The 18,717-nt window shown below is 46.1% G+C and overlaps 1 protein-coding gene across 4 annotated transcripts in view; it reads right to left on the bottom strand.

The window, feature by feature from the left end:
- Window positions 1-18,717, bottom strand: part of ZFAT (zinc finger and AT-hook domain containing) — a 1,096,910-nt gene that overhangs the window by 204,716 nt on the left and 873,477 nt on the right. For all 4 annotated transcript variants that reach the window (XM_085604879.1, XM_085604878.1, XM_085604880.1 and 1 more), the window contains one exon: window positions 101-219. In XM_085604879.1, the coding sequence (XP_085461005.1) occupies window positions 101-219 (119 nt within the window). The remainder of the gene's footprint in view (window positions 1-100; window positions 220-18,717) is intronic.

Here is an 18,717-nt window from a genome sequence, read left to right as displayed (position 1 = left end):
ATTGTGAATTACTCAATGATTTTTACTTCAACGTGTATGTATGTAATGTTTTCACTTAAAAATATGAGTACGATATTTGAATTACAAAAGAAGTTCTTACCTCCCAGTTTTTGAAGGTTTCATTTTCTAGTAACTTTAACCCGTGCTTGTTCTTCAGGTGTCTGCTGAATTCCCATTTTGTGCCATAAACGAAACTACAAATTAGACACTTCAATCCACCTTAAAAAAAAAGAAAACAAAATAAGAAGCTCGTATGTCGCCCTACCAGTACAGAAAGCTAGCAACTTTTTTGTAGGTTACTTAAATATTTACAGAAATGCAGCTTTCAAATTGTTATTCAATTACAATGAAAATAGTCAACAATGAGTCCCCTATATGAATTAGTAACACAGCCTGTTGACTGTCATATTAAATGTTCATACTCTATATTGTTGTGTTGCATAGGGATCTAAATGTTGATGGCTGGTTTATACCTAAATATTTGTTACACGCTTAAAACGAGTTTTAATTCTAAGGTTAGTTTGGTCTCAATAATCATCTGAGTTGTGTGAGAGTACGAAAAAATATAAGGAGAATGCGTTCTTTAATAAACCAAGCATTCAAAGCCCAGCTCCAGTGTATTAGAACAGCTCTCAAATAATTATGCTTTGAAGTCATTCTTACCACGCTTTAGAGTGACAGTCATACCTGGGCATCTTTTATTCCAAATGTACAAAAATGAAAATCCATAAACAACATAACAACACTTAAGAGGTCTTCCAGCTTTAGAGCTCTGCCGAAAATGGTTAGTCGCAGGAGATGACAAAACCTGCAGATATTGTCAACAAGTTCAAGAAACTATTGTGCATATCATCTGTATATGCCCAGCACTCCTTCGTGAACTATGCCAAAACTTTAACAGCTTGGGAGTCGACAAGCAGTCAGTGAATGGGGACAATATAAGCCAAAGGACATGATATACATGTTGGCGGAATGTGTACTCCATTTCAATGATAGCGAAGATTACATACCGTCAACATGAAGCTCTGCATGTCTGATTTAAATGTGGGTGGACTTTCAGTTTTGCTACGGTGGGGACTACTCCGTCACCGTCATAGCCAGACCTCTCGACGGCCCTACGGAGTAAAGGCTGTCTAAGGAATTGCTACATGTTCTCCTACCCAATCAGGATGAGCAGAAATGTAGTTATTTTTTTTTTTTTACTGTCCGTCACCACAAGGCCAACCCTGGTGGTGAGAGACACTGAGATGTAAATAATGCTTCCTCTGCCATGAGAGAACTACCATTGCGAGGGGAGCATACTTTTATTGTATTTTTATTCCGAAAAAGAAAATCCAGTTTTGTGATTTTCTTTAAAACAAGACAAAAAAAAGAACACTGTTTGGTGCATGGTTGCATCATGCTGATGCAGCCTTAGACCAAACAGCAGATTGTAATGACAGGATCCGCCGTGACGGCGGCTCCTGCAATGCAACCCATCACCCCTGAGTGCTCACGTATACTTATGGTGGACTTGAGCTTGAGATATATTACCTACTGGCGGTCGCCAGTAGGTAGTTATAGTTAGGACCACGTTTCCATAGGAAAACCTCAACATTCTATTTTGAATAACTTTGGCGCCGGTCGACGAATCCTCGCGAATTTCTCAAAATAGGTGGGGCGCTACGCTCCGCTCCTACCCTGAAAGTCTCGGGGGGATTCGTCAAGCGGGGGCTGAGATAAAAGGGGGGTCCCAAAACGCGTTTTTCCCATGCATTTTTCCATAGGACCTTTAGAACGAGCTACAGCCCGAACGGCTGAACAGAATTACTAGAAATTTGGCAGAGAGGTAGTCCCTAGGTCAAGGAAGTGCCTTTTGTAGGTTTGGTGTAAATCTGTTCAGTAGATTCTGAGAAAATAGCCTTTAAATCAATATATATATCTGAGCCAGCTTACGGTACGCTTACCGTACGCTTACGGTAAGCGTACGGTGGCGTGCGCGAGCGCGATTCTGATTGGCTCTTAGATCTTAGTAAACATTCGAATCGGCAGAAACCAGGAAGCGGCGTCCGCCATTTTGTCTACCGCACTGAGTGTTATGTATCAAACATGATGGCCAAAAACATGTTACGGGGATGTTTTGACAACTCCCTCTCACATAGTCATGTTGAGGGAGTCCCCAAACATCCCCCAAGAGCAAAAACGGCATTATTTTTTTTTCGGCAATTTCGCGGGGTACGCTTACCGTACGCTTACCGTAAGCGTACGGTAAAAACATAAAAATAAAAAAAACACTATCCACACTTTCTCCACCCCTTGTGCAAATGGTGGCCGAAGGCCACCATTTGTGCATGGCTTATCAGAGCACAGAAATTTCACAAAAAATTTCAACAGATTACCTATCACAAGGAAGCGCATAATATGTCCTCCATGTGCGCACGGTGCGCGAAGCGCATCGTGCGTACATGGCCCATCTAGCGTAACGTGGGCACGGCACTAACTGCGTAAAGTGGGTGCGCGGTGCGCGAAGCGCACCGCGTGCTCACTGTGCGCGCACGGTGCGCGAAGCGCACCGTGCGCGCACGGAACGAACTGCGTTAAGTGGGCGCGCACGCCACGAATGGCGTAAAGTCACTTAGCATTTAAAAAACCGTACAAATTCACTGAAAAAACCATAGGTTTCACACACGTTATAGTTAGGAATTAGCATTTAAAAAACCTTGCAAATTCACTGAAAAAACCATAGGTTTCACACATGTTATAGTTAGCGGAAATTTTACTGATAAAAAACCAATGAAATTGCCCCGTTATAGTTAGTGCTGGCAACTATAACTCACGCGACCGCAATCTTCTGCTGATGACATATGTGTCTTTATGAAAAAAAAATATTTGTAATATATGTATAGCTAAAAATGTATGGAAGAAGACATGGGCAAATAAGTGTCTAAATACAGTATTAGCATCAGCAGAGGATTGCGGTCGCGTGAGTTATAGTTGCCAGCACTAACTATAACGGGGCAATTTCATTGGTTTTTTATCAGTAAAATTTCCGCTAACTATAACATGTGTGAAACCTATGGTTTTTTCAGTGAATATATATATATATATATATATATATATATATATATATATATATATATATATATATATTATACATATATGTAAAAAACATACATTAGGACAGAAAATTGTACACATACCTAGTAGAAATACATGATATACGCCATCCATATATGAAAATTGAGGGACATGGGAGACTGCTGCATCCTCGTCAGTGTCTGGGGTAGAGAGTAATAAATAGTCTCTGAGCGGTTGCCATATCTCCTTTGGCAGTGCTTTGGGGGGGGCTGTAAGGAGGCATACACTTCACTTGTTTCATCCCAAAAAGTCAAATCATGTGTCCACCCTGCTTCAGTGGGGCAGAAAACATCACAGCAACGTACAGCATCTTGCCTCAACAACAAAGCGATTGCAGTAAAGCAACAACCTTTGTCAGTATTGGCTTAATAAACCCTAACAGGGCCAATAAAGGGGTTGAAATAAGTGCCTGCCCATCATGCGGTATAGTGTGGAGTGGACTGCCTCCCAGAATGCAAGTGTAGGACCACAGTTCCAAGCCAAATGGGCAGAATCAGCATATTCTGCAAAACACCTAGGGCAGTGATGAGATCTAGTCGGATCAAGCTTAGCCAGAAACCGGGGAGTGGTATAGGCCCAGTGTTGGTATCTAAAATGCAATAATTTAAGGCGATGATAATTGGCGATCAGCCCAGTTTGCTCATAACAAGAATACTACATTTTATAGGGTAAAGGGTACCCCAAGTCTCTCTCCCATGCAGTCCTCGCTCTCTCTACACCAATCGGTTTCAGTCGCATGGAAGTGTGGTATAGGGAGGACACTAGATGAGTATTATCAGGGGCTGTGATGATCAAAGTGAGGGAGGTAAGTCGCTAGGTTCCTTAGGGTATGAGAGAAGAATGGTGCATAGAGTGCAATTGAGGCATTGTAGGATAAACCTATCGATGTAGGGCACATCATGTCCCTCAGTCAGCGAGGAGAAAGACCGTAAAATGGAGTTAGTAAACAAATTGGCCATGGTATGTAGATGGCATGTGCCTACAATACGCTGAGACAGCGCCTCCCTCGTCAGCGGGAGCCGGCAGTATCAAGAAGAGGAATAAAAGGGGAATATAACATATAAAAGCCCAACAAGTGCCTGAGCCTGGTCCAGGTCCAGGTTGTGGTGGGAAGCATCTGTATCTCAACAGGGGTCCTAGGTAAACCATGTGGTAGTATATTATGGGGGATTCTGTATCTCAACAGGGGTCCTAGGTAAACCATGTGGTAGTATATTATGGGGGATAACAGAAGGGCTTGCGTCCATTCCGGTTTTAGATATTGCAGTCTGGCATCCGAGTGATACCAGAAGTATGCAAAATGAGCCTGAGCTACAAGGTAATATATGTAAAAATCCACATAATTCCAATCAGCATCATTTCACTCAGCGCCACACAATTCAACTCCACACATTTCCATTCCACACCACATATTTTGACAACAAACTACATAATTCAACTCAACAACACAATTGCACAATACACCACATACATCCAGTCCACACCACAGAATTCCACATCATGAAACAAAATTCAACAGCACCACAAACTCCACTACATACCACTCCACAACACAAAATACCAATCCACATAATTCCACTCATGACACACAATCCCACTACCACATAATTACTATCCACATATTTCCACATCACACACTGCCACATAATTCCACTACACAAATCCACTCTACACCGCACTATTCCATGCCCACAAATAATATAAGGTTGCAGAAAGTCTACATATTATTCTATTAACCTTGTATAATTCAACCCTACAAACTTTGACTGCATGAAAGAGCTAACCATAAAGTCCATGTCTTTGATTAAGAAAACTCTTAGCATGGTAGATTTTCTTGGAACAAACAAAGTCATAGTACCCAAATCCAAAATGAACTCAAGTAGCCTGCTGCAATAAGTAGGCTAGTCATACCCTGGACCTCATCTTCAGTAGTACAATCTAAACAAAATCCGCAATTACCCGGGTCAGGCTACTTTTGCACTCTTTTTCAATATTCTAATTCACTGGATGACAGGCCAGAGAAATCTCAAAATGACGGCACCTGCTGTTGGAAAAATGTTTTTTCCAACAGACTGAGTAAAAAGCTAGAAGAAATTAATTCCAATAAAGGAGATGTAGGTGAAAAAGAATGATTAAATATTAAATTCAAGAAATGTAAAATGGAATCTGCTTTGGATTTGATCACTCCCTCGAACATGTCTTCTCTAAAGAACACGTTTCTTACTTTCAGTAATGCTCTTTCTGCTGAATAGTCTAACTGCAGATTTCTCACCTTTAGAATATTCTGTAGACACCAGACTAGATCTATAAAAATTCACAGCAGTGCTCCCATAGGACGCTAGGTGGTGCCATGTAGTTCTGCATTGATGCTGTTCCATCCTGGAAGTGATGGCACGGAGTTGCATATAAATGCAATCCCTGTGCAGCTACATCAGAGCGAAAAGTCCTGCAGAAGTGAATGGTCAAAATGCCCTTCCTTACAGACCTGCCTGTCAAGGCGGTGTTGCTTGGCAAATGTGTGCACTGATGCCCACATCACAGCTTGACAGATGTTTAGAACAGTTGTATGTAAGTTTATAGAAAAACTATTTAATTTTCAGGATGAATGTAATTTACCATTTCATATGAAACAATTCATAGAAAGCCTTTTTTCAAAATTGGCTTCTGCATACTTATTTCTTAAGGTGTAAATGAAATGGTTGCAGGTTTTACTTTCAGAAATGTGTTTGTTAAAGGTATTTATTTCAATCCTTTAAGTCAGGGGCTATAATTTTGGATTTATATACTTTATTTTGTTAAACAATTAGCTTGGATGCTTTGAATTCGCTTAACCCCCAACACCGCTGAGCACAATCCATCTCTGCCCCCATAAATGCCTCCCCATGCATAAACTACACTCATCTTTGACCCCCTAAACTCCAACAATCCCTGAACCCTTATAGCACTTTCTATTCCTAAACTCTACCCATCTCTTAACCTAAAAACCCCTCACTACAGCTAAACTCCACCATTCCTGAACCCTAAAAACCCAGTTCCTTGCCTACACCCCACCTATCTCTGATCCCATAAAGTCCTGCACCACCCCTAAACTCCACTCATCCCTGAACCCTAAAAAACACTCACCCACTGAAAACCACCAATTCACGACCCCTAATACCACTCACAGCCCTAAACGCCAGCATTCCTGAACCCTAAAAACCCTTTCTACATATAAACGCCACCAAACCCTCAACCCTTAAACTCCACGCCATCCTAAACTTCACCAATTCCTAAACACTAAAAATCCCTCATCACCCTAAAACTCTACCCATCACTGAACATTAAAAACACTCCTCAACCCTAAACACCACCCATCCTTAAATCCTGAAAACTACTCACCACCTCTAAACTTCACTCATCCATGAACCCTGAAAACACCTCACAACCCAACACTCTACCCATGCCTGATTCCCTAAAAACCCTCACCTTCCAAAACTACATCCATACTGAACCCTTAAAACCTTACAAAGCCCTCACTGCCCCTAAACATCACCCATCTCTGAACCCAAAAAAAACTCACTACATCCTAATATTCACCCACGGGTGTGATTTTGGATGTTTCCTCAAAATTATCTTTCTTTTAAAATGTTTCCTTTACTTTTCGATGTAATTGTATTTCCTTGAAAATGTCTTTCCTTCATTACAAGTATGTTCCAGCTTCAACTCTCAGATTCCTTTTTCAAACTCTTTAGTAAGTCCACTACCCAATTCATCTGAAAAGGTAAAGAAAAACACTAAGAACTTACTACTTAGCAAAGAGAGAGGTGGAGTGGGTATTCCCAACTTCAGTAAACTCAAAATGGCTTTTCTGATTAAACAATCCACACACTGGTTCATCTCAAAGCCTCTACTCTCTCTCCCTACCTAGACCAACAATGAGAAAGACTTCTTCCTACCAGTCACACCTCTAGCGGCGATCTCAATGGACCATTTCAAGCCCCCTCACTCCACAAATATACTTAGAGACACAATGCATGCGGTGAAACAGCTGGACAAGAATTGTTATATCAAAGTCATATACTCCTCACACTCCTCACTTTGGTACAATCCACTAATAAAAAGTGACAGTAAAATAGTCCACTGGCACGCCTGGTCAAACCTCAATATCCTATACATTAAGGACGTGATTGACAGAGCCATCCCTATCCTGTTCTTCCTCCTACAAGCCTCCTCAGGGATCCCCAACAAGGAATTCAATAACTTCCTAAATCTCAAAGTGGCGATCAACTGCAACCACCACTTTGGACACCCACAGATCCCTTCCATTCTTTAGAAAATTACCTTTCTATCTTCCCATGATCACCAATCCTCAAAAATTTACAAAATCCTCCAGAAATTGGCGACCAACCCCATTCACAAATACCAAAACAAATGGTCTGACTTCTGCCTTAAGGAAGGCTATACTCACATTACGGAAAACAACTGGTTGCTTATCTCAACTCAAGATTTCCTCTGTCATACCTCAGAGAAAATATTGGTTACTATATAGATCCTTTTGAACCCCTGCTAAACGTTGCAAACTGGGTCTGCTAAATTTAAGCAATTGCTGGAATTGCTCCTCAGAATTTGGCGATCTCGAACACATGACTTTCTACTGCCCACTGCTTCACTCCTTCTGGGAGAGCAGTAACAAAACTATCAACATCATCTTCCACTGCAAAGTTGTGCTGGACTCTGTGCTATTCGCTCTAGGTTCTTGGGCTCTCCCCAACCCCCACCCGCTCCACAGTACAAAACTCCTTTTGCTTGATCTGCTTCTCAGACGGAGTGTAAAAACGATCCTGTGATTGGAAAGACTTCAAAACTATTTCGTACCATACCTGGTGGGCCTCAGAAGCGCTGACAACATTATCCTTAACCAAAACTTCAATCAGGGCAAATCAAGACAACTTTGGGCCCCCGTAGATGCTCACATGCAAACCAACTCCACTCCAAATTTGAGAATTGGCAATTGAAACGCTTGGGATATCCCCCTTCCCTGTCCCTCTTATTATCCTCTCGCTCTCTTTTCTTCTTCTCTCTTTCTATCTTTCTATCATTCTTCACACGAGAAGTATACCCCCAGCTGACAATCGATCATTTGTTGGAAATTATTGAGACTAAACAAATTTGTCACTCAGATCCTCTCATTTTGCTATGTTCTTCCAACTAGCTTATTATCTGAGCTACATAATTGATTTTGCTTATGTTGATTCACAAGTGATAAATGGAATGCACTGTATCGTCTTTACTTTTCGTTGGTTCCTATTATTTGTTTACTGTTTTTTTGAACAATGAAAATGCCTAATAAAATGATAAAAAAAAAAAAATTAAAATATTTCCTTAAAATTGGTTTTCTGTGATTTGGTTTCCTCCAATGTGGTTTTTCAGTTTTCATTTTTCAATTAATTCACATACATCAGTCTAGTGCAGTCACTCTGAATGCCAACGCAGTGGTAGCAGCCTTGGTCCTGTTGAAATGGGCTCCCACACCTTACAGAGTCTATTTTTTGGCCAGTGCATAGCAAATCCCAATGCAAAGGACTATCCACCATGACAGAGTCCTTTTTAACACCGCCTTAACTTTCTTTGCCCAAGAGAACCCCACAAACAGCTGATCGGCCATTCAATGGTCTTTGGTGTGATCTATGTAGACGTTTGGGCTCTTTAGGGGTCAAACTGATGGAGTTTCTCCTCCTCTTTCAAGAGGTGAGGCGAAGCAAAGAACGCTGGCAGAGTGATGGACTACCCAATGTGAAATGGCATCGCATCTTTTGGCAAAAAGGCCACCCTGGTGCACAACACCAGTTTGTCTCAGGAAAAGGTGGTGTACGGTTGCTCCATAAAAGAGTATGAAGCTCACTCATCCGACAAGCTGAAGTGACTGCAACGAGAAAAATAATTTCAAGTCAGAAGGCACAGCAAATAGCTGGGCATGGTCTCGATGGAGTGCATATGAGGAACATCAGGACTAAATGAATATCCTACTGTAGCACTACAATAGCTTGGGAAGGAACACGCGTGTCCAACCTTTAATATAATGCATCACAATAGGTGATTTAAACAAGGACAGTTGGTCCAGTAAATGCAGAAAGCCAGAAGGGTCAACAAATAACCTCTGATAAAGCCCATCCCAAGGCCCTGCTGCGCTAGAGACAAACACACAGGAACACATCTGACAGTAGGGCTTGTAAGGGGTCCGTTTTATGGACTCCAACACAGGATACAAACAAATCCCAGCACCTGGCATAGATGGACTTTGAATATGGGCTCCAGGATACAAGGATGAGATCCAAAACCTCCAGGAGCACATAAAACGCAGTCAACTCCCACCGTCCAGCCTCTACACATGGAGGTCTACACTGCTCAGGTTTGGGTGCAGAACTCTGCCCTGCTCCTGTGACAGAAGACCTTCCTGTAGTGGCAGCCTGAAGGGAGGAAAAAATGCTCATGCCCAGAAGTTCCTGGTACCACACTCTCAGGGGCCAATTAGGGAGATGTTGGGACGCTCAAGAAAACTAGAGGAGTAGCACCTGAACACCAGGAATCGGGACCCACTTGTTGCAATAACACATGGTAGTGGTGTTGTCCATGAGTAGCTGCACTAGCCTTCTCTTGATGGTCGGCAGTAAGGCCAAGCGGATGGCTTGTAGCTGCAACAGAGTGATGTTGAGCCAGGTTCCTGCCAGAGATCAGCAGACCTCTGATCTCCGCCTCTCCCAGGTACCTACTCCAACCCTGAAGGGAAGCATCTATCACAAACATGAGATCTGGATGGGGAAGGGAGAGGTGTCTGCCTCTGGTCATATTGGAGGCAAGCAGCCACTACCACAGATCTTGCGCAGTCTCCTATGAAACTTGGATGACATTTGCTTGCTGCTGAGCTGCAAAGCCCACAAACACCATCTGGTGAATGGAACAAGCAGGATGAATGGGGCCAACATACTCAGAAGACTAAGAGATCTTTCCGAGACACAAGGCCGAAGCTGAAAAATCAGGATCTTATCCCAAATGTCTTGGACTCAATGCAGCGGAGGAAAGGGTTGTATCCAGAATGTCCCCAATACAGAGGAACCTCTGTAAAGGAGTCACGTTTGACTTTGGTTCATTCGATAAAGACCCCCAGCGATGTTAGGAGGTTCACTGTTGTCTGAAGGTAGCCCATGACTGACTGTGGTGAGCCCACTATCAACATTCAGTTGTCAAGGTAGGGGAAAACTGGTACCCACAACCTCCAAAGGTGTTCAGCAACCACCGCCATCGCTTTTGTGAACACCGAAGGGAGCAGGTGAGGGTGCAAGGGAATACGGAAAACTGAAAATGCTCCTGGCCTGCCTTTAACAGTATGTAGCTTCAATGGGACTGCAGGAAAGGCTCATGAAAATATGCGTCCTGCAGGGCCAAGGCAACCAAATAGTCACCTGGAAACAGGGCAGGCAGAACCTGGACTAAAGTGAGCAATTTGTCATAGACCTAAAATAGGATACATTTCTCTGTCCTTCTTCTGCATGAGGAAGTAGTGGAAGTAGCAACCCATCCCTATTTTTGAAGCTGTCACCCTCTTGATGGCACCTTTGGCCAATAGAGCCTTAGCCTCTTGCAGCAAGATGGAAGGGTGCTCCTCCAAAAGCTGGTCTGATGTGGGAGGAAGTAGAGGCGAGTCATAAAGGAATGGCAGGGCATTGCCCTGTTGGACAATATGAAGGACCCATTTATCGGATGTAATCATCCACCACCCTGGTAGAAAATATCCGATCCTGCCTTCCACAGGGTGGTTGTGTGCCGCTACATGCCTGCTAAAGTGCCTTGGAGGCTGATGCCGCAGTGATGGAGGACTGAGTGAAGCGTTGTTTCTGCTTGCCGGTGTAATGTCTGCTGGATCCCCAGCAACAGCCACAAAAGAGTTAGGATGACCGTGGAGGAGGCAGTGGAGCTGGGAAACCGTAGTCCAATGGGACCAGTTGAGGAACTGACTCTTCAACCAGGGTTGGGGAGAAAGGTGGTTGGAAGTTGAGGACTTCTCTTTGGATACAGAGTGGTTGGATGGAATTGAGGCCCACTTAGATTTCTTGCGTTTCTTCTTAGACTTCGACTTAACGGACAACCCAACCACAGAAAGGACCCGTCACAGGTGCAGCCTCGAGAGCAGGAATTAGTCTGCATCATAAGCTTGGTGCAGGAGCAGGACTCATGCGAGGCTCAGGACTTCTTTCAATATTTGGAAACATACTGCATCTCTTCATGGTCCCATATTGCTTTTGGGAGAATGAGGGCACATTTTGGAGCCATACACCGTACCCAGGCACCAGAGGCAGATCTTGTAACAGTCCATCCCCGATATTGGTTTCTCAAAATCATGACACAGTCTGGAGTGGTCAGAGGGATCATTGTTTCCTTGTATACTGAAAAGAAATTGTAAAAAGAATATGTCAGCCGACGAAGGGGAACAGAGCTCTAGATTCAGATAATAAGGCGCGGAAACAAAGGAACTGATGCCGCTGTGCAAGGTTGGAGCTTATATGCGGCTCCACTCCGTCACTTCTGGGGTGGAATTCAGTCAACAAAGAGCCACACTGCACCAGTTAGTGGTGTGTGGAAGCACTGCTATGAAGGTGAGGAATCTATTCAGCAGAAAGAAACAAGTTAAGGCTTGTAAATGGCATATTCCAGAACTAAAGTCGGAAAAGTAATAATAAATTATTTTAACAAACTGGAATTAGGAGGGAGAATGTAATTTAATAAGGGGTTACATTAAACAAATGAAGAAAATATAAGTAATGTGAGTAATTAAAGAACAGGTTATTTACATTCGGTAACGCCTCATCTGGTTGACTGTATCTAGCCGCAGATTCCTTACCTTACAATATTCCCCAGGCATCAGGCTGGATCTGAAATATCTGGAGCAGTACCTTTGAGCATCAGTAGGTGGTTTAGATCAGCTACGAGTCGGCACCGCCATCCAAGCTGGAAGTGATGTGCACGGTGCCTAAATAGGCACCACCCCAGCATGCTGACATCAGTTTCTTTTCATGAAATTTTTGCACCAGAAGATGGAACAAAGTCAGAAGGCTGGTGGACCAGTCTGCAAATACTAATGACCTACAGTGACCTTCTAGGCAGAATAAAACCAATTGCAGAAGTGGGAGATCCGAAGGGTTAGTAAGGAATCCATGGCTAGATAGTGTCTCTACCAGATAATTTGCTACCAAAGGTAAGTAACTTGTTCATCTTGTAGAGACATCACGCTGCAGATTTCCTACCTTAGAATAGATACCAAAGCAATACCTCCCCGAAGGTGGGTCTGGAAACTGGTTCAGACCAATAAGTCCTGAAGGACTGAACGGCCAAAGTGCCTGTCATGATGGATTGTACTGTCAAGGCAGTATTGTTTTGTAAATGTGTGCAGAGAAGCCCACAAAGCAGCCTGACAGATGTCCAGGACAGGGATCCTGCGAGCTAACCCAGTGGTTGCAGCAATGGCTCTGGTGGAATAAGCCAGCAAGCCCTCAGGGTGTTGTTTCTTTGCCAGTGTGTAGCAGATCTTAGTACAGAGCACAATCCTTATGGAGATGGTTTGTTTCTGCACTGTGGTACCCTGCATTGTTGCTGTGACAGGATTTCCTACCGAAGGGGTATCCTGACCGGAGGGCCGATGGTCATGCTCAGGAGTTCAGGATACCATATTCTCCATGCCCAATCCAGAGCCAGAAGGGTGATTTAGGCCAAGTCCATTCTGATCTTCTACAGAACTCATGGCAGGAATGGTATTGGCAGGAAGGTGTACAGGGGAACTTAGCCCCACTAGATTCTAAATGCGTCTCAGAGTGATAATCACCTTGGAAACTCCAACACAGAAAAGTGCTGACATTGTGCGTTCTAGGAGGTGGTGAATAGGTTTAACCAAGTTTCTCTCCAGTCGCTGAAGTGACCTTGCACCACATCCTTGTGGAGAAGCCAATCAATATCAATGACAGGGTTTGTCCATCCTGATGTTCAGAGAGCCTGCCAGGTGTAGTACAAGCAGGAAAATATCCTGACTTTCCAGCAACATCCAGATACGCAGAGCCTCTTGACACAGGGTCCAAACCCCCACCCCACCCTGCTTGTTGCAGTACCACATTGCAGTGGTGTTATCAGTGAACACCTGCACCAGCTGATGGAAAGTAGAAAGGCCTTGAATGACAACTGGATTGCTCTCAACTCCAACAAACTGATGTGGAGCTGAGACTCTGCCGGATACCAGAGATCTCTTATCTCCACATCTCCCAGCTGGCCATCTCAAACCAGAAGGGACACATCTGTCACCATTGTGAGGTCTGGGTGGGGAAGGGAGAGGGGCCTGCCGCTGACGTAATCGTGGTTTATCAGCCACTACTGCAGGTCCTTTGCAGTTTCCTCTGATATGTGAACCTGGTGCTACACCCACTGGGATTTTAGGTCCCGCTGCAGATCGTGCATATGGCAGCAGGTAAGCTTTACCAGCAGGAGGCCAGGAGACTCAGCAGCCTAAGAGTCAGTCTCACTGAAATCTAGCATAGAGGCGGAAACATCTGAATCATACACTTTATATCCTGGACTTACCACTCCAGAAGATAGGCACAGAACTACACTGTGTCCAGAATGGGTCCAAATAAAAGTGAGTCAGGTGTGACTTTGACATGTTTATAGTGAACCCAGTAAATGCAAGAGGTCAGCCGTAGTTTGGAGGTGGGCGACGAGTGTCTGGGGCAACCCCGCTTTCAATGGTCAGTCATTTAGGCAGCGGCAGACTGGAACCCCTAAAATCCGCAGATGGGCTCTCAACCACCGCCATCACCTTCTGGAACACCAAAAGGGCACTGATAAAGCCAAATGGGAGCACAGTGAACTAAAGGAGCTCGTGGTCAAATCATAAACCACAGGTAATGTCTGTGGGTTGGCACAACAGGTACATAGAAAGGTCCAAAGGGACCAACTGGTGTTGAGGGCAAACCGGCCTGCAGAAATCCAGCTGGAGCATCTGCAGAAGGAGTAGTTTATTTTCTGTAACTCCAGTTCTGTAGTAGGGGTATCTCTGTGATAGTCATAATCTAGTGAATAGTCCCGCCCATGTGCGGGGACCCCGGAGCAATAAAAAATAATCTCTTAAGGTGTTGAATCATGCAGACCTGCATCCACCTTTAAGAGAGAATTTAATTTAAAGACAGATGATGCAGCCTATACCCACAGGCTACACTGTCCAGTACTTCAACTAGAATTCCACCAACATCCACAAACAGCACTGCCTGTCCAGCTTTTCTCCACAAGGGAAAACACCCTGCCTCTCCCAGCAAAAGCCTCTGGAATGATAGAGAGGAAGGAATGGACATACAAGCCCCATAGGCTGCCATTATGTGGCTCAGAACAGGATACTGTGCCTTTAAGAAAACTTTCCCAGTATCCCAGAATGCACAGCAGGTCCCTTTTACTCTCAGTTCTTTTTGAAGGCGTAGCACGCCAGACCTGTAGCATTCCTTACATGAATATTCATCTCTCCACCGGGGAGGAGGGCGGGCGCTTATGACTATCACAGAGATACCCCTACTACAGAACTGGAGTTACAGAAAAGAAACTACTCCTTCTGTAGTAGGGGATCTCTGTGTATAGTCATAATCTAGTGAATAGAATGGCAAGCCCATCCCCACACAACAACGGCGGTGGAGAATACACAAGACAATACCACTATTGTGCGAACAAATTTCGCAGCGAAGCCTGCCCAACCTGAGCATCTGCCCTGGCATCCGTGTCCAGACAGTAATGCGCAGCAAAGGTATGGACCGACTTCCAAGTGGCCGCCTTGCAGATTTCCGCAATCGGAACATTACGCAGCAAAGCCGTCGTGGCAGCTTTGCCCCTGGTGGAATGAGCCTTAGGTTTACCCCCTAAGGTCTTATTAGCCTTTTGATAACACAATTGTATGCAGGACACAATCCACCGAGAAATGGACTGCTTAGAGGTCGCGAGACCGGTCCTGACTGATCCATAATTAACAAACAATTGGTCTGACCTACGAATATCCTTGGTTTTATCCAAATAAAATTTCAACACCCTCCGAACATCCAGGGAATGGAGAGACCTTTCCGCTGGCGAAGAGGGAATCTGAAAGAACGTAGGTAAAGTTATGGTCTGGTTGACATGAAAATCAGAGATAACCTTAGGAAGAAATTTAGGGTGAGTACGCATCACAACCTTAGCAGCGTGAAATACAGTATAAGGTTCTTGACAACATAATGCTTGAAGTTCACTCACCCTGCGGGCCAATGTAATGGCCACTAGGAACGCCGCCTTCAGGATAGATGCTGCAATGAAGCCTTGTGAATGGGTTCAAAAGGCTCCTTCATCAGTCTGGACAGCACCACATTCAAGTCCCAGGAAGGCGAGGGAAGTCTGGCAGGAGGAAACACTTTCTTCAAGCCTTGCAAAAAATCCTTGACCACAGGAATCTGTAAGAAGGAAGTCTGTGAAGGGCATTTCCTGTAAGCAGTCAAAGCAGCCAGATGAACCTTAATGGAATGGAAATTAAGGCCAGACTGCGCCAAATGTAGAAGATATGGAAGGATGACATCTTCCTTACATGTCGTAGGATCAAAGTTCTTGGACTTACACCAGATACAGAACCTCTTCCACTTATAGGCATAGGACGTCCTAGTGGAAGGCCGTTTAGACTTCTTCAGTATGTCCATACAATCTTCTGGTAGATTCAGATGGCCATATTGCACTATTTCAGGAGCCATGCCGCCAAACTCAAAGACGAGAGGTTGGGGTGCACCATCCGCCCCCCGAACTTCGTGAGAAGGTCCGGCCTGCACGGCAACCGTATGTGAGGAAGGAGAGACCGGTGAAGTAGGTCCGTGAACCACCACTGTCTGGGCCATTCCGGGGCGATCAGGATCATCCGCGCCCTGGACTGGGACAGCTTGATGAGCACTGCCGGAATCAGGGGAATGGGTGAAAAAGCGTACAGAAAGCTGTTCGACCAATCGATCCATAGCGCATTCCCCAGCGTCCCCCGCTGGTAGTACCTGGATGCGAAGTCTCGGCATTTGCTGTTTTCGGCGGTGGCGAACAGATCTACGTCTGGAGTCCCCCACCTTGCGAAGACTTCTCCTAGAACTTCGTCGTTTATGACCCATTCGTGGTTTTCCTGAATCAGTCTGCTCAGTGCGTCCGCCTGAGCATTCTGTACCCCTGGCAGATGCGTGGCCGTAATCGTCAGTCCTCGGGCCAGAAGCGAGTGCCAGATCGCCTGCGCCTCCTGCGACAGAGTGCGCGATCTCGACCCCCCCTGCTTGTTGAGGTAATACATAGTGGTTGTATTGTCCGTCTGTATCAGCAGCGAGTTGGTCTGGAAGGACGGAAGGAACGCCTTCAGCGCCAGGAAGACAGCTCTTAGTTCCAGGAAATTGATGTGGTATGTCGATTCCAACTGGGACCACTTTCCCTGAATCTGCAATTCCCCGGAATGCGCTCCCCAGCCTTGGAGACACGCATCCGTCACGACACTGTACATGGGAATGTCCTTGTGGAAGGGAACCCCCCTGAGGAGGTTCTCCGCCGAGCACCACCACTTCAGAGACTGAAGAGCATGTAGAGACAGCCGTATCTTGTCGTCCCAAGAACCTGTCCTCTGATCCCACTGATCCTCCAAGCACTCCTGCAGTGGTCTCATGTGCAGCCGTGCGTGAGGAAGATACAGGAGGCCATCGATCCCAGCAGTGAAGACACCTTCCTCACTGTCGTCGATGGAGCAATCCTGAGTTCCTGGGCCTTCCGAAGGAGTGATAACCGTCTCTCCTCCGAAGGAGACACGCTTGCTGACCGCGTATCGATGGAGGCTCCCAGGTACTGAATGCACTGGACCGGAGTCGGAACCGATTTGGACATGTTGACGTGTAACCCCAATTTGCGCAAAAGAACGCACGTCCACCGGAAGTGTTCTTCTGCTTCCGAGAAGGATGAGGCCTTGATCAGCCAATCGTCCAGATACGCGTAGACAAACACCTTGTTCCTCCGCAGGTGTGCCGCCACCACCGCCATGCACTTCAAGAAGGTCCTGGGCGCAGACTTTAGCCCGAATGGCAGTACTGTGTATTGATAGTGATTGGCGCCGACTTGGAATCGCAGGAACTTCCTGTGCTTCCGTGCGATGGGCACATGGAAGTACGCATCCTGCAGATCTATGGCACAGAGCCAGTCTCCCAGTTGCAGCTGAGGGTAAATCTGATGCAACGATAGCATGCGAAACTTCTCTCTGCGAATCCATTTGTTTGCCTGTCGCAAATCCAGAATGGGTCTGAACTCGTTCTTGTCCTTCTTGCGAACGAGGAAGAACCGAGAGTACAGACCTTTTCCCCTTTGAGACAGAGGTACCTCTTCTACCGCCTTTTTTCTCAACAAGACGTCTGCCTCCGCCTGGAGCTCTCGCAGCTGAAATTGAGAGCTTACCGGCGGGAACGCTGGAGGCGGGCTGATAAACCGAAGACTGTATCCATTGCAAACAATATTCAGTACCCACTTGTCCTGAGTAATTTTTCTCCACTCTGCCGGAAAAAATTGAATGCTTCCCCCCACTGGAGTGGGTAACGGTTGAGGGGGAAGTAGTCGTTCAGGGCCGAGACCCGGCCGGGCCCTTGGTAGCGGGAGTAGCCTGCTGGCCTCCTCTACCCCTCTGGCGTTTCTGGAAGGGCTTTCGGAACTGCTGCTGTTGGTGCTGCTGCTGTCCCGAACCCTGCCCACGCCCTCTGCCCGTAGACCCGAATCGCCTCTGGAACGGGCGCTTCTTCTTCTCGGCCTTCTCCAACCCGACAGCCGTCAGGGTCTCCGCCTCCATGCGGGCCATCTCATCATCCGCATGTTTTCCAAACAGGGTTTCCCCCGAGAAGGGCACATTGGCTACTATGTGCTGAGCCTCTGGCTTGAGCGACGTCAGGCGCAGCCAAGAGTGACGTCTTTGATGGACGCCATGACAGTAGGAGTGCGCCGCCAGCAAGGAGACATCCGCTGCCGCACTGATGACCTGGTTCGAAACCAGCATGCCCTCTCGCACCGTTTCCAGCAAGTCCTCCTTCCTGTCCCGGGGCAGCAGATCCGCATACTGTTGGAGGGACTCCCACAGGGCCCGGTCGTAACGTCCCAACAGCGCCCCCACACTTGCCGCCTTCATGGTGGTAGACGCGGTCCCACACACCTTCCTGCCCGCCGAATCCAGCCAGCGGCTTTCCTTGTCGGGCGGGACCGTCGATGAAGGTGCAGTCGCATGCTGCTTCCTCGCTGCCGTCACGATGACAGAATCCGGTTTCGGGTCCATCCGTAAAAAGGCAGGGTCCGAGTCCGGGGCCCGATACTTTTTCATGAGCCGTGAGGGAGCGGATTTCGTCACCGCGGGGGTGAGGAACAACTCCAACGCGGGCTCCACCAGTCCCGGCACTAGAGGTAGCAGGGGGCGAGACAGGTGCTTTTTGTGTAGAGTCTCGAATATCACGGACGTCGTGGGTGTCGGTACCGTCACCGTGATGCCCAACTTGGCTGCCCCCCTCAGCAGCACCTCCTGGAAGGAGACCAGAT

This window comes from Triturus cristatus, chromosome 5_1 (assembly GCF_964204655.1).
Source record: "Triturus cristatus chromosome 5_1, aTriCri1.1, whole genome shotgun sequence".
In the NCBI taxonomy this organism is placed as follows: domain Eukaryota; kingdom Metazoa; phylum Chordata; class Amphibia; order Caudata; family Salamandridae; genus Triturus; species Triturus cristatus.
Note: the sequence above shows the minus strand (reverse complement) of the source record. Positions and strands in the feature narration are given on the sequence as shown.